The sequence below is a fragment of the Saimiri boliviensis genome, chromosome 19 (genome assembly GCF_048565385.1).
Source record: "Saimiri boliviensis isolate mSaiBol1 chromosome 19, mSaiBol1.pri, whole genome shotgun sequence".
Lineage (NCBI taxonomy): Eukaryota > Metazoa > Chordata > Mammalia > Primates > Cebidae > Saimiri > Saimiri boliviensis.
Window position 1 is genome coordinate 39,363,000 of NC_133467.1, and position 16,868 is coordinate 39,379,867.

Below are 16,868 nucleotides of genomic sequence, written 5' to 3' on the forward strand. Positions count from 1 at the left end.
CCCAGCTAATTTTTCTATCTTTTTTAGTAGAGACAGGGTTTCACTATATGTGGATCAGGCTGGTCTCGAACTCCTGACCTCAGGTGGTCTGCCTGCTTTGGCCTCCCAAGGTACTGGGATTACAGGCATGAGCCACTGTGCCTAGCCCATTAGCAACTCTAAAAATCCAGAGGCATATGCCTGTATTCTTGAGAGTTTATGCATGGAATCCAGCTAGAAACTGAGTCTATTACAGATCCCATTTATTATCCTTTCTATTCCAAGGAGCCTTTTTTCCTCCTTCCCCACATCTGTTTATGGAAGAAAATGAAGTTCCGGGTGTGGTTTGAGGACTGAGCTAGATTCTTATGATCTGTCACATGCCTCGATGTGGAGAAGCATTTGGAGAAGCTCATGTGACTTGTCTTAGATTGGGGATTTTAATAATTGAGACATGTTTATCGGGTGTTCCACCACCTGAGAGTTTTAGCAACAGAATCACACGTGAGTCCATCAGAACTTACGGCATTGATTCAAGTGCTGTCATAAATATCCAGGACTGCTGTTTTGGTTACTCTTAGAGACGATTTCATCTGGACTTTCTGGGCATATCTCCTTCAGCAAAACCACATTAGGCCGGGAAAGCTATTCTTCTGCCTGAAAGTAATGACAACTTTCAACCAACAACCTTATATAAATACAAAGAATTCTGGAGCCTATGGCTTCCTTTATTCTTTTCTAGCCTTTTATGTTCATTATCTCATCCCAGAGGTGAGGGTCAGACACAAATTTGAAAATAAGTTTCAGGCCGGGTGCGGTGGCTCAAGCCTGTAATCCCAGCACTTTGGGAGGCTGAGGCGGGTGGATCACGAGGTCAAGAGATCAAGACCATCCTGGTCAGCATGGTGAAACCCCGTCTCTACTAAAGGTGCAAAAAATTAGCTGGGCATGGTGGCGCGTGCCTGTAATCCCAGCTACTCCGGAGGCTGAGGCAGGAGAATTGCCTGAACCCAGGGGGCGGAGGTTGCGGTGAGCCGAGATCGCGCCATTGCACTCCAGCCTGGGTAACAAGAGCGAAACTCCGTCTCAAAAAAAAAAAGAAAAAGAAAGTAAGTTTCAATGTGGGAGAGGTAAATCAACAGGAAAGGGGTAAGAAAAGTTGGAATCCCCCAATATTGTAATAAAGATACTGAAGAAGAAGGATGGGAGAGGCGAGGGCTGTGTCCTTCCTTTTACTCACCAATAGAGAAGGTAAGCTCCTACTTGAGTCAATAGATACTGAGGTCTTGTTATTTGCCACCAAAGACAGTCTTGTGAGACTTAATACCTAGCAACTCTATTCTGGCACATATGCTGCACAGACACAGAAACTATACATCCACTGCCTTCTTCCCTCCTCCCTACCCTCCCTTCTCTCAGCATTTCTATCCCTGCCTCTTCCTCTTACCCAAATTTTCCAGCCGACCACTGGAGCGGACTTCCGCAATCCTGATGGAATAAATCTAGCACTCCTGATCATCTGCCCACACTTTGCTGCCGAAACGAAGCCAGACAACAGATTTCCGTCAGCAGGTAACATTTGCAACTTCTTAGATCTTTTAGCTCTTCATTCCTGTCAATTCTTTAAGAGTATTAGGGATATAGTGACTTGAGGATCAAAATAAACTTTTGGCCTCTGCAGATGAAAACAGAGATGCCCTTCTTAGGTTATTTCCTGCCTAAATAAAATCTGCCTTGAAATCTGTAGGATTCTTTGTATGATTTGTATATGTACATACATGATTGTTAGTGAAAGCAAAAGATGCAGGGAATCATTTGCCCATCCTTCAAGAGTGGCCTTTCTGAAGCGTTTTCAACTTTAGCCAACAAGGATCAAAAGGGTTAACTCAATATTGAGGAGGAGGAGGATGGTGCAGGGAGGTGGTAGCTCAGTGCTTCCTGTTCTCTGAGACATCTCAGAGCCCTCAACACTCTAGCTATCAAATATCCTACTGGACATTTTGGCAGTGCGAAAATTACACGTAAATGGGCTATAAGCAATTGTGTAAACCATATGACATGCTGCAGGCTGCAAATTGTTCTTGAAATGGAGGATTTGTAATTAAGGAAGCCAATGCCAGAAATGAGTGAAGCTAGCTAAACTTACGAAAAGCTGTGAATTTAATCATCGTAGAACATTGCTTTTCAGTCTGAAAATTATTCTAACAAACGAGCTGAGGCTTCTTGTCCTGTGCGGCAGCCACAGTGGGTTTTTGTTGTTGGGGGAGGGGGAAACCTTGCCCACAGCATCTGGTTAAGATTAGGGCAATTTCCTGCCTAAGGAGGGAGGGGAGAGGGAAAGGAGGAAGAAATGCATAAGGAGAGTGAGGAGATAGAAAATGTCTCAGAAAACATTGTCATATTTTCCCTTTTGGCAAGATCCGGGAAAGTACTAGAATTTAGGCAAGAAAGGGAACAATGCCTTGAAGAAATGATCAGGAAGCAAAACTTAGTTGGAAATCTCTCCTTTGTGTATTCTGAACCCCGGTACCACTTTGCCCTTTGTCTCCAAGCCTGCTAGGGACTCTGGAGGAAACAGTCACTGAGCCCATTCTGATTTTCCAGTTTCTATCCCATTTCTGGTTGTGTACGTGTGTGCGCGCGTGTGCGTCGTGTGTGTGTGTGTGTGTGAGAGAGAGAGAGAGAGGCAGAGGCAGAGAGTGTGTGTGTTGGCTAAATCTCCCGAGAGAGAGAGAGAGAGAGAGAGAGAGAGAGAGAGAGAGAGAGAGTGAGAGAATGGCCTAAATCTCCCTAGCTGAAAGTCCTTGGAACCAGATGTACCAGCACCCTATCTAAACACAGGCCCCTCCTAACTCTCATTGTTTTATCATGTGAAAGTCACCCTCCATTCTGTGTCTACCTTCCTTTTCCTCATAAAGCCTAGTTTTCCTGTTTCCCTGCCAAATGGAAGAGTTTTCCCTAATTATACTCTTCCCCAGAATGTGGGGGCTCAAGGTTCTGCTGCTACCCATGGTGAGCTTTGCTCTGTATCCTGAGGAGATACTCGACACCCACTGGGAGCTGTGGAAGAAGACCCACAGGAAGCAATATACCAGCAAGGTGCCTGGGGTCCTGGAGGGGGCATGGCAGGAGGGCTGAGACAAGAGCTCTCCCATCTTAGCTTCCAGACTCCCTTCTGCAATCCAAATATTTTATACCAAGCTAATCAGTCCCTCTTCCCTAACTCATGTTAACACGAGGTATTCATTCCTATGCTTCAAATCATCTTCTGTCAATTGTATCCTTCCTTTGCTTTATAACTGCCTAACATTTGTCTTTTGGGAAGACTTCTAAAATTAATGCTATTCATCTATCGGCAATTTTTCTGTGAGTCTCTCCAGAGCTTTATGTTGTATTAATTTGACTTGTTTGCATATTATCTCTTCTTGCAGGCTCTTAATAATTCCATGGTTAGTTCCCCAGCTAAACTGTAAACTTTTTATGATTGAGTTTCCTTTATTCTCCTAAAAACCTTCACAGTATTACATACGTAACTGTACACACTCTATACAAGTACCGACTCTGTTTTGTTTAGGTGGATGAAATCTCTCGGCGTTTAATTTGGGAAAAAAACCTGAAGTATATTTCCATCCATAACCTTGAGGCTTCTCTTGGTGTCCATACATTTGAACTGGCTATGAACCACTTGGGGGACATGGTGAGTACCGCTTCAGCTCCTGTCTCACCTACACTGTCTGCTTTACTTCCCTGCTGATGCCTGGCCTCTTTCTTCTTTGTTTCAGACCAGTGAAGAGGTGGTTCAGAAGATGACTGGACTCAAAGTACCCACCTCTTTTTCCCGCAGTAATGACACCCTTTATATCCCAGACTGGGAAGGTAGAGCCCCAGACTCTGTTGACTATCGAAAGAAAGGATATGTTACTCCTGTCAAAAATCAGGTACTCTCCTTTCTTCTGGGTGGGCATATGTAATCTGGCATGAACGTTTCCTTTTTCTGCTGCTTTGTTCTTGAGGTGAAAGGGCACCAGGAAGAGAGGGCAAGGAATTAAGGTACATCTCCCCATGCTAAGAGAATATGGCTTGTTCTGTTATTTAACCTCATTTGTTTTTGCACATTTGGGTTGTTTCTGGGTTTTCTTTTTCCTTTGAGACAGAGTCTCACTCTGTCATCCAGGGTGGTGTGCAGTGGCACAACCTTGGCTCACAGCAACCTCCATCTCCCGGGTTCAAGCAATTCTCCTGCCTCAGCCTCCCAGGTAGCTGAGATTACAGGCATGTATCAACTGTGCCTGGCTAATTTTTTTCTTTTTATAGAGTTGGGGTTTCACCATGTTGGCCAGGCTGCTCTTGAACTCCTGACCTCAGGTGATCCACCTACGTTGGCCTCCCAAAGTGCGGGGATTACAGGTGTGAGCTGCCGAGGTCTGGTTTTTATTACAGACAGTGTTGCAGTAAGCACCTTTGTGCATACATTTTTGTGCACATGTACAAATATTTATGCAAAATAAGTCCTAAGATCAGAATTGCTATGTCACAAGGAATCCTTTCTAAAAATAAAAGAAAGCAAAGTTTGTTTGTTTGTTTGTTTGTTTGTTTGTTTTTGAGACAGAGTCTCTCTCTGTCACCCAGGCTGGAGTCCAGTGGCGTGATCATGGCTCAGTGCAGCCTCAACCTCTCAGGCTCAAATGTTTTTCCCAACTCAGCCTTTCTAGTAGCTGGGACTATAGGCACATGCCACCACACCTCATTAATTTTTTAAATACTTTTTTTTTGTAGAGACAGGGTTTTGCCATGCTGCCCAGGCTGGTCTCAAACTCCTGGGCTCAAGCAATCTGCCCACCTTGGCTTCCCAAAGTGCCAGGATTACAGACGTGAGCCAGCATGCCTGGCCCAAAAAAGTTTTTACAATCTTACATTCTTATTAGCATGAGAATGTCAGTTTTTTCACAACCTTAACAACACAGGATTGTATCAGCAAGATAAACAATTGATTTAACGTTAATTTAACAAACACTTTTTGACGCCCAGAACCTACCAGCTGCAATGTTAGGCAGCAGAGATTCAAGATGACTAAGACACAACCTGTGTCCTCAGGAAATCCTCAATCTTAAAAAATAGAACAGGAAAGAAAGAAAAATCTATACTCTAGCTGTACCAACAATAATAGCTAATACTTTTTGAGATTTTATTAAGTGTCAGGAACTTCTTAGCTCTTTACATGAGTTAAATATTTTAATCCTCCTGACAGTATTTTATACATAGGGAAACTGAGACATAGGCAAGTTTAGTAACTTACCCAGGGTTACACAGCTATTAGGTGGCAAAGTCAGGGTTAGAACCCAGGACAACTGCCTCCAAAGCTGGTATTATGCTCTGCTTTACTGTAGCTAATAGTAAAAATTGTAGCAAAAATCAATAGCAATAGAACAATCCAACAGTTGTTAAAGGGAGTAGGAGGACTCACCACAAAAGCAACATTTGTGCTGAAATATTTAGAACACATGGAATTTCTTCAGGCAGGTAGAGAGAAGATATAGGAAATGTGAACAGCAAAGATTGATAGAGTTTCTCTGCATGCCTCTCAGGGTCAGTGTGGTTCCTGTTGGGCTTTCAGCTCTGTGGGTGCCCTGGAGGGCCAACTCAAGAAGAAAACTGGCAAACTCCTAAATCTGAGTCCCCAGAACCTAGTGGATTGTGTGTCTGAGAATGATGGCTGCGGAGGGGGCTACATGACCAATGCCTTCCAGTATGTGCAGAAGAACCGGGGTATTGACTCTGAAGATGCCTACCCATATGTGGGACAGGTGAGGTTGCTCCACACAGTTACACAGCTCTATCAGCTTCTCCTTCCCCAGCATGATATTTTGTCATGGAAACAATTCCAGAAATACTGTTTTCTGTTACCCTATCCTGCTTTCTTGATGAAATAATTTCCCACAGAAAGCCAAGAAGATTTCCACAATCTGGGGGAATTTAGGGAGCTTACGCTACTATGGCTCCTATTTGCCTCTGCCATGGAGAGAAAACAGAGGCTAGGCTACCTACCCCAAAGACTTCTGAGCAGGGCTGTGTAACCCTCTGCTCAGTTCCCCACTCCCACAACAAACCCACAAACCCACCATGCGATTTTCACAAATTGTGTGGCTTTATTTTATATGATCTCGGTGTGAGTTTTCAGAACATTTAAGCAAAGTATGTAAGTTTACATGCTCACATGTATAAAATGAGAGAAAAAACAAGTTGCTTCATACTACAGATAAGGGATTAACTCAGTTCCTTCTGCATGATCCTTTAGTCATAGGAAGGAAATCGTATCTGTAAGGGAGGCAACCTGAGGGATTTTTAATACACATGGGGCTGGGACTGAGAGATAAAATAATGGAGGACCTTTGCAATAGAAACCTCTGGAACAGGGATAACAAGTTTGAGAATAAAAATGATGACTACTGTGTTCTAAGCCATGTCCTTAGTGCATTTTTTCTTTTTCCTTTTTTCATTTAATCTCATATCAACTCTGTCAGGTAGACTTGTCTTCAAGGTATAGGTCAGGAAATGGACACTTAAGGAGATAAAACAGTATAATTCATACCACTAGTACGTAGCAAAGGCAAGATGTATCTACCAGGTATGTTTACCTTCCGCAAACATTCCTAGGCATGTCTCCTATGCACATGTACAAGAATTTCTTACTAGGATATAACGCTTTGGAACAAAATTGTCTAGGTCTTAGGGTGTATCTGTTTTCAACTTTACTACATAATGTCAAATTGTTTGCCAAAGTATTTGGAAAAATTTATACTCCACCTGCAATGTATAAGAAATCCCATAGAATCACCTTTTTATTAGTATGTTTATCTGGCCATTTGCATTTCTTCTTCAATGAATTGACTGTTTTTATCTTTTGCTCATTTGTTTTTGTATTTGTTTATTTATTTATTTACTTTCCTGGTTCTATGAGAAAACCTTTCATTTTTTAAATTATTTTATTTTATTTTATTTTTTGAGACAGAGTCTCATTCTGTCACCAGGCACCAGGCTGGAGTGCAGTGGTGCGATCTCGGCTCACTGCAACCTCCACCTCCTGAGTTCAAGCAATTCTCCTGCCTCAGCCTCCCCAGTAGCTGGGACTACAGGCATGCACTACCACGCCCAGCTAATTTTTGTATTGTAGTGGAGATGGGCTTTCACTATGTTTGCCAGGATGGTCTTGATCTCTTGACCTCGTGATCCACTGGCCTCTGTCTCCCAAAGTGCTGGGATTACAGGTGTGAGCCACTGCGCCCGGTTGTTTTTATTTTTTTTGAAACAGGGTCTCACTCTGTTGCCCAGGCTGGAGTGTGGTGATACAATCATAGCTCACTGTAATCTGTACCTCCTGGGATCAAGCAATCCTCTCACACCAGCCTCACAAATAGCTAGGACTATAGGTGCATGCCACCATGCCCACCAATTTTCAACAATTTTTGAAATTTTTGTGTAGAGGCTAGGCACTGTGGCTCATGCCTGTAATCTCAGCACTTTGGGAGGCTGAGGTAGGAGGAGGCTAAGCCCAGGAGTTCCAGATCATCTTGGTGCAATAAAAGTAAGACCTCCTCTCTACAGAAAATCTTTTTTAAAGTAGCCAGGCATGGTGGTGTGCACCTGTAGTCCTAGCTACTCAGGAGGCTGGTTGGGAAGACAACTTGAGCCTGGGAGTTCAAGACTGCCATAAGCTATGATCACGTCACTGTTCTCTAGCCTGGGTGACAGAGTGAGACCCTGTCCCCCAAAAACAACAAAAAAATTTTTTGGTAGAGACATCTCGCTGTGTTGCCAAGGCTGGTCTCAAACTCCTGGGCTTAAGCAATCCTCCTATCTCCCAAAGTGCTGGGATTACAGATGTGAGCCACCATGCCTGGTCTACCCTTTTTTTTTTTAAAAAAGATGGAGTCTCACTCTGTCTCCAGGCTGGAGTGCAGTGATGTGATTTTGCCTCATTGTAACTTCAACCTCCCGGGTTCAAGCGATTCTCTTGCCTCAGCCTCCCGAGTAGCTGGGACTGCAGGCATGTGCTACCATGCCCAGCTAATTTTTGTATTTTTAGTAGAGACAGCGTTTTACCAAGTTGGCCAGGATGGTCTCCATCTCTTGACCTTGTGATCTGCCCGCCTCGGCCTCCCAAAGTGCTGGGATTACAGGGGTGCGCCACCGCGTCTGGCCCCATTTTTTTTTTTTTTTTTAGATTGAGTTTCACTTTTGTCACTCAGGCTGGAATGCAGTGGCACGATCTCAGCTCACTGCAACCTCCGCCTCTGGGGTTCAAGTAATTCTCCTGCCTCAGCCTCCTGAGTAGCTGGGATTACAGGCACTCGCTACCATGCTGACCTAATTTTTGTATTTTTAGTAGAGAGGGGGTTTCACCATGTTGGCCAGGCTGGTCTTTAACTCCTGACCTCAGGTGATCTGCCTGCCTCAGCATCTTAAAGTGCTGGGATTACAGGCATGAGCTACCATGCCCTACCTTTTACCCATTTTTAATTGTTTTTTTTCCCCCTTTCTTTCTCAAAAGTTTTTATTTATTTTTATTTATTTTTTATTTTTTTAAAGCCAGTCAAATTTAGCAATGGGGGATTGTATACCAACTTTAGTGACACTAATGTTAATAAGTTCTGATAACCCACTACCATTGGACCAACCAAAAGTTTTTAAAAAATATTTGATGCTGGGTACGGTGGCTCATGCCTGTAATCCCAGAACTTTGGGAGGCCAAGGCTGGTGGATCATGAGGTCAGGAGATCGAGACCATCCTGGCCAACATGGTGAAACCCCATCTCTACTAAAAATATAAAAATTAGTTGGGTGTGTGGTGGAACATGCCTGTAATCCCAGCTACTCTGGAGGCTAAGGGAGGAGAATCGCTTGAACCAGGGAGTCGGAGGGTGCAGTGAGCCAAGATTGCACCACTGCACTCTAGCCTGGCAACAGAGTAAGACTCTGTCTCAAAAAAAAAAAAAAAAAAAAAGAAAATTGGGTATCAATATTATGTATGTCAAAAGTTGAGGATTGTCTTTTCATTCTCTTTATGATGTCTTTCAATCTAGAAAAGTTAACTTTAATAATCAAATGATTAATTTGCCTTTACAATTTTTGCCTTTAACAATGTGTTTTATTCATTTATGAATGAAGGAAGGTAAGAAAAAATAAAATTTCAAAAAGAAGAGCTCTTGCTAGGTACAGTGGCTCACACCTATAATCCTAGTACTTTGGGAGGCTGAGGCAGGTGGATCACTTGAGGTCAGGAGTTTGAGACTAGCTGGGCCAACATGGTGAAACCCATCTCTACCAAATATACAAAAATTAGCCGAGTGTGATGGCACATGCCTGTAATCTCAGCTACTTGGCAGGCTGAGGCAGTAGAACTGCTCGAACCCAGGAGGCAGAGGTTGCAACGGGCCAAGATCACACCACTGCACTCCAGCCTGGGTAACAGAGGGAGACTCTGTCTCAAAAAATAAAAAAAAAATTAAAAAGAAGAGATCTGATAGGGCAGCAGCCAGATAACATTGTAAAGAGATGGTGTTATAAGTTCGTTCCAGTTATAATTCAGGTTATTCTGACTTTAAAGTATCATCACATAAAATCTTTCTGAGTCAATTTCCAAGATATTCTGTTTCACTTGTAATTCTGTGTAATTTTTGGCACCAGGAGGGATTAGAGGTTTGGAGCACATGGCAGAAACAAAGATACCTTGAAAAATTATCAAGGCAGTAGACCACTGTAATCTTAAAGTAGCACATCAAATGCTGCAATTGCTGTTAACATTTAGATAATGTTAGATAATTTATTTTTTCGAGGATATCTCACTATCTTGCACAGGCTAGAGTGGAGTGGCTATTCACAGCATGATCATAGTACATTAAAGCCTCAAACTCCTGGGCACAAACAATCCTCCTGCCTCAGCCTCCCGAGTAGTAGACAATATATTCTTGTAGATGTTAACCTTAGGGTTCTGAAGGGGAAATCTGTAGGAAAATAAATTGCTGAAAAGAATATACCACTTTGACATGGGCTATTATTAGATTCCATAATTGTGGCTTGCCAATGAAATATTGCTAACTACCTATAAAATATAGTGTTGGAAGTCATAGGCTAAATTGCTAAGTTCTTCAATCTATTTGTGTCGTGTTACAGCTTTCATATTCTGTCTTTGATGAGAGCACATGGAACATACCAGTTCCCCTGACACAGATGCAGAGGGCCCCGTCTTCCCTCTAGCTAAGCCTTGGCCTTGGCCTCCTACCCACACAGCAGCTGGCACCTTCCTACCCCCTGAGGCTCATACATACAATATGGCCAGTAGCTGGTTTATGCTTTTTTTAAAAAAAATCTTATTTCTGAAATCTTTCTGTACTGTTTTACAGGTTTTCCTCCCACATTTATGTCTTTAAACCACCTGTAGTTCATTTTTATGTGTGGTGGCAGGCGGGAATCCTCTTTTCATATTCTTTATTATGAGGAAGAACAAACAGACTCTCTCTAGAAACCCTAGACTGCTGCCTCTGTTAGTTCACTGGCATCACTCAAAATATTGGTTGAGTTTCTCACTCACTGACTCGTTGCCTATTGCTTTGTCCTAGTCCTATTACAATCTTGTTTCTTCCAGGAGGAGAGTTGTATGTATAACCCAACAGGCAAGGCAGCTAAATGCAGAGGGTACAGAGAGATCCCTGAGGGGAATGAGAAAGCTCTAAAGAGGGCAGTGGCCCGAGTGGGACCTATCTCTGTGGCCATTGATGCAAGCCTGACCTCCTTCCAGTTTTACAGCAAAGGTAAGAAGCTGTTCCTGGCTGGGTGCAATGATGCATGCCTGTAATCCCAGCACTTTGGGAGGCCAAGGCAGGTGGATCACCTGAGGTCAGGAGTTGGAGACTGGCCTGGCCAACATAGTGAAACCTCGTCTCCACTAAAAATAAGAAATAAAAAATAAAACATTAGCCAGGCGTGGTGGCACATGCCTGTAGTCCCAGCTATTCAGGAGGCTGAGGCAGGAGAATCACTTGAACCCAGGAGGTAGAGGTTACAGTGAGCTGAGATTATGCCACCACACTCTGGCCTGGGTGACAGAGCAAGACTCCATCAAAAAAAAAAAAAAAAGAAGGGGGGGGAAGCTGTTTCTATAGAGCACTGACTTTTATGATACAGGATTGATGGCTTCTTGAAGGATCTTGGGTATTTTCAGTACTTAGTTTTTGTATTCAGATGGAGGCGGCCAGAGAGAAATTAACAACTCCTGCAGTATGGAGCAGATCTCTGTGGTAAACCCTCCCGACCCGGATGGAATTCTACAGAGAGTCTCCTAGACTGGGGAATCCCACAGGGTAACCCTTGGATTGCATAGAGCCTCATGCTGCTAGTTTGTTTTCTAGGTGTGTATTACGATGAAAGCTGCAATAGTGATAATCTGAACCATGCAGTTTTGGCAGTGGGATATGGAATCCAGAAGGGAAACAAGCACTGGATAATTAAAAACAGGTAATGATGATATCACTACTTTTGTCATTCAATCACCCTTTTAACACTCCACCTCACCTCCAGCTTCCCAATATTCCTTTCTGTCTCCCAAATCAAGAAAAAAATTATCTTTGGCTTCTCACTTCTGTCTTCTCAGTCAGAGGCTCTTAACTCTGAGTCTGACATTTAATGGCCAGTGTGTTAGTCCACTTTGCATTGCTATGTAAGAATACCCAAGACTGGCTAATTTATAAAGAATTGAGGTTTGTTTGGCTGTTCAAGCATGGCACTAGTATCTGCTCAGTTTCTGATGGGTCCTCGAAGCTTTTACTCATGGCAGAAGGCAAAAGAAGCAAGTGTATCACGTAGTGAGAGAGGGAGCAAGAGAGAGGGAGGGAAGTACCAGACTCTTTAAAGAATCAGTTCTCACATGAACTAATAGAGTGAGAACTCATCATCACCAAGGCAGTGGCACCAAGCCATTCATGAGGAATCCACTCCCATAACCCAAACACCTCACACTAGGCCCCACCTCCAACACTAGAGATCACATTTCAGCATGAGACTGGGAAGGGACACACATCCAAACCATATCAGCCAGTCAGTAGTGCTCAGTGTATGTGCTGGGCAGATGCTCCCTGTGTGCAAGGTGCTTAGTCACATATACAAACCAATGAACAGATGATGCCTTCAGTGAGCTCAGAGCCCAGTAAGACAGACCTGGCTAGCTGGGTGTGGTGGCTCACACCTGCAATCCCAGCACTTTGGGAGGCCAAGGCAGGCAGATTAGGAGGTCAGGAGTTTGAGACCATCCTGACCAACATGGTGAGACCCGTCTCTACTAAAAATACAAAAATTAGCTGGGTGGAGTGGTGCACACCTGTAATCCCAGCTACTCAGGAGGCTGAGGCAGGAGAATCGCCTGAATGTGTAAGAATCGCCTGGCCCACACTTTACTACCTCTGTTGTTCATTTCACACCACTTCTTTGGCATCCCCTTCCCAGAGCAAAATTCTACCCAGCGTTTTGGCTCAGCTCAAATGCCACCTCTTATATCAAGCCTCTGAGATTCTCCTGATCAGAAAGAATCTTTCCCTCCTCTGATAGGCGGAGATTGCAGTGAGCTGAGATCTCATCACTGTACTCCAGCCTGGCGACAGAGCCAGACTCCATCTCAAAAAACAAAACAAAACAAAACAAAACAAAACAAAACAAAACAAAAAAACCTGGCTAATCATGAGATAAAACAGTACAAAGAACCAGCAGGAGCTTTGGAATTCCATATTTTTACTTTCTTTTGTCTCTAATGTGATCAGTTTCTCAGGGCAATTTCCGTTAGCAGTCTGTCTTTAACAGTAGGGGAACAGTGTAAAGCAGGCGTCCCCAAACTACGGCTGGCGGGCCGCATGCAGCCCCCTGAGGCCATTTATCCACCCCCGCCCCCCCCCACCCCGCTGCACTTCAGGAAGGGGCACCTCTTTCATTGGTTGTCAGTGAGAGAAGCACAGTATGTGGCGGCCCTCCAACGGTCTGAGGGACAGTGAACTGGCCCCCTGTGTAAAAAGTTTGGGGATGCCTGGTGTAAAGGTTTAATATTCCTTTGAACAGTTTTTTTCCTTCAAGACACACTTAGGATACATGGATATAAGAACTTGCCAGGATTTCCAGCTCTCTGGAATCCCCTCCCACATAGTGGGAGCTTTAAAAAAAAAAAAAAAAAAAAAAAGAACTTGCCAAAGATGTGAAGAGAAATCTTTTTTAGAAATAAGATATATGGGCTGGGCATGGTGGCTCATGCCTGTAATCCCAGCACCTTGGGAGGCTGAGGCGGGAGGATCATTTGAGGCTAGGAGTTTTAGACCTGCCTGGGCAACATAGTGAGACCTCGTTTCTAGGGACAAAAATATATATATATCTCTGTTTAAAAGCAAGAAGTAAAAATTCCTTTTGTGAAAAAAAAAAGAAAGAAAGAAAGAAAGAAAGAAAGAAGATATAAACAAAAAAAAGTTAGTGTTTACTTTCCTATGTTGGGGAACAAAGAAAACTCCAGGGTACTTTGCTTCCCATTTCTCTAGCACTTTGTGACTTTTGGGGTGGGGCAGACTGATAAGAATTACACTTTTCCTTTCCTGCTGATCACCATTAACCTGGCAGCAGCATTGGCTAAATCTGCTGTTCTCTGTGTCCTCCAAGGAGCAGGAGTCCTAGACTCTGGGGAGTTCACAGACGCACGTGGTGGTATAAGCAAGTTGGGCTGCTACCTGGAAGGCAGGCAGGATAGAATGTGAGGCTGGGAGTTGCTTCAAACCTGAAACAACTTTTTTTTTTTTTTTTTTTAAAGATGGGGTTTCACCATATTGGTCAGGCTGGTCTCAAACTCCTGACCTCAGGTGATCCGCCCACCTCAGCCCCGCAAAGTGCTGGGGTTACAGGCTTGAGCCACCGCACCTGGCTCAACAACTTTTTATACCACAGTTCCAACTCAGAGTGAACCTGAGCACCTTCCCAAGTCTCCCGCAGCTTCTGCTGTATGTTGTCCCTTTTCTTGACTCCCAACTCCAGGCACTGACCCTGTTCTTTCATGATCAGGTGCCATGTGTGGAGATAGCTTCCAAAAGAGCTGGGAGGAAGAAAGGACACACTCAGGCAGGATCAGGAACACAGCGGGTTCCTGGAGAAGGGGAGAATGGGGGCAGGGTACAGTTTTTAAATAAAATGTATTGGGTAATTGGAGAAGTTGGTGGTTGGGGAAGAGGACTGAAAACAATTTAGGAAGACATACAAACAATCTCTCCTCTCTCTGTCTCACGTCGTCTCTCCTGTCTTCTAGTCTTGCCACTCATTTCCTTAGTAATCTCATCCATTCTCATAGTTTTCATCCATCTCTCCTATGGGGTTTACTCCCAAATCAAGATCACCAGCTTCTGCCTCTTTCTTATGCTCTAAACTTACATTTTCGAGATTAATCTTCCCCAAATACAGCTCTGATCCTATCACTTTCACACTCAAAATCTCTTAGTGGCTCCTCCACTATGATGGGTCACAGGGTAAAAGGTGAAGCTCTTTAACCCCACAGAAAAGGTAATTCATCCTGATCTCAGTCTGCCTTTCTAGACATATCTCTCACTACACCCTGTCAGGCAAACTATTTTTCAGCTACGTGATCCTAATAGTGCCCCACACTTTCCTGCCTCTGCTGTTCATTTCACACCCCTCCACTGGCATCCCCTTCCTGCAGAGCAAAATTCTACTCAGCCTTTTGGCTCAGCTCAAATGCCACCTCTTATATCAAGCCTCTGAGATTCTCTTGATCAGAAGGAATCTTTCCATCCTCTGATACCTATAGTATTACGCCTTTTCCCTACTTCTTGACTTTAAACTCTTTAAAGGTAAAAAATCATCGTATTCATTTTTGTGTACCATCAGTACCTAGCACAATACTTAGTAAACATTTTAATGAATAAATAAGCTGAGAGTACTAAGTATTTTTCTTGATTGGTCTTACAGCTGGGGAGAAAACTGGGGAAACAAAGGATATATCCTCATGGCTCGAAATAAGAACAACGCCTGTGGCATTGCCAACCTGGCCAGCTTCCCCAAGATGTGACTCCAGCCAGCCAAACCCATCCTGCGCTTCCATTTCTTCCACGATGGTGCAGTGTAATGATGCACTTTGGGAGGGAGCTGGTGTGCAACTTTCGAAGCAGGTGTGGTGGAACTGAGATTGTCTGTTCAGTTTCCCCATTTGTTTGTGCTTCAAATGATCCTTCCCACTTTGCTTCTCTCCACCCGTGACCTTTTTCACCGTAGCCATCAGGACGTTCCCTGACAGGTGTGTACTCTTAGGCAAAGAGATGTGACTTTAGCCTACCCCTGACTGCGTTGTCCCAGGGCTGATGCTGTGCGGGTAGAGGCTAGAGATTTTCACAGAGGTTAGATGCTCATTCACTGGGACTAGTTAGCTTTAACCGCTCTAGAGGAGTGGGGTGATCTGACTTCTCACTTTCTTAGTTCTCTTCTCTATCCTCAAGGTAGAAATGTCTGTGTTTTCCACTCCAATTGCTAAATCTATTCATAAGTCTTTGGTATAAGTTTACATGAATAAAAGAAATGTGATTTATCTTCCTTTCTTTGCATTTTTGAAATAAAGTATTTATCTCTTATCTACAGTTTTAAAAATAGCATCTAGTTCACATTCATTTTGTGTTAGATACTGTGCTAAGTGCTGGAGGAAAGAAGATAAATAGAACATTTTCTCTCTACTTGATGCGCCCACAGTCTGGTTGTGGAGACTTTCATGCAAACAATTCATTTATTTATTCATTTCTTCAGCTAATATATATTGAGTGCTTACTCTGTACCAAGAGCTGTACTACATTTCTGGGATTAACTAGATATAAGGAGATCTCAATATTTAATTCTGCCTGAGGGGAGACTGGATTAAGTGACATGGAAACTTGGGTCTTGAAAAATATTTTAAGACTCTTTTTTCTTTTCTCTCTTTCTCTCTCTCTCTCTGTCTCTCTCTCTCTCTCTCTCTCGTCTCGGTCTCCCTCTGTTGCCCAGGCTGGAGTCAGTGGCACTCATAGCTCACTGTAGCCTTGATCTCCGGGGCTCAAGAGTTCTTCCCATCTCAGCCTCCTAAGTAGCTTGGACTACAGTACACAATGCCATGCTTAGCTGACTTTTTAAAAATTATTTTTGGGAGGCCAAGGTGGGAGGATCACCTGAGTTCAGCAGTTTGAGAACAGCCTGACCAACATGGTGAAACCCTGTCTCTACTAAAATACAAAAATTAGCTGGGCATGGTGGTGGGCACCTGTAATCCCAGCTACTTGGGAAGTTGAGGAAGGAGAATCCTTTGTGAGGTGGAGGTTGCAGGGAGCCAAGATCACACCACTGCACTCCAGCCTGGGCAACACAGCAAGACTCCATCTCAAAAAAAAAAAAAAAAAAAAAAAAAAAAAAAAGATAAATTGAACCTCTATCAAAATTAGAAATTTTTGTGCATCAAAGGACACTACTAAGAGAGGGAAAAGACAACACAGAATGAGAGAAGATATCCACAAGTTATATACCTGATAAAAGAATTAATATCCAGAATATATAAAGAACCCCCATAACTCAACAATAAAAAAATTAAAAATGGGCAAAAGATTTGAATACATATTTACCAAAACAAATATACACATGGTCAATAAGCACATGAAAATATGCTCAACATCACTAGCCTATAAGGAAATGTAAATCAAAACCACAGTGAGATGTACTTCATACCCATTAGAGTGGCTATGATCACAACAACAAAAACCCAGAATATAGCAAGTGCTGGTGAGGATGTGGAGAAACTGGAACTCTTGTACATTATTAATGGAAATGTAAAAGGGTGCAGCTGCAGT

General features: G+C 43.3%; 1 protein-coding gene across 1 annotated transcript; it reads left to right on the top strand.

Annotated features, from left to right (window-relative positions):
- The first annotated feature begins 1,015 nt into the window (after window positions 1-1,015).
- On the top strand, window positions 1,016-15,594 carry CTSK (cathepsin K). Its single transcript, XM_003941959.4, has 8 exons — window positions 1,016-1,551; window positions 2,958-3,078; window positions 3,554-3,676; window positions 3,762-3,917; window positions 5,565-5,783; window positions 10,622-10,787; window positions 11,385-11,490; window positions 14,977-15,594. The coding sequence occupies exons 2-8, from the start codon at window positions 2,959-2,961 to the stop codon at window positions 15,074-15,076; spliced, it is 990 nt and encodes a 329-aa protein (XP_003942008.1). The 5' UTR covers window positions 1,016-1,551; window position 2,958; the 3' UTR covers window positions 15,077-15,594.
- The last annotated feature ends 1,274 nt before the right edge of the window (window positions 15,595-16,868 follow it).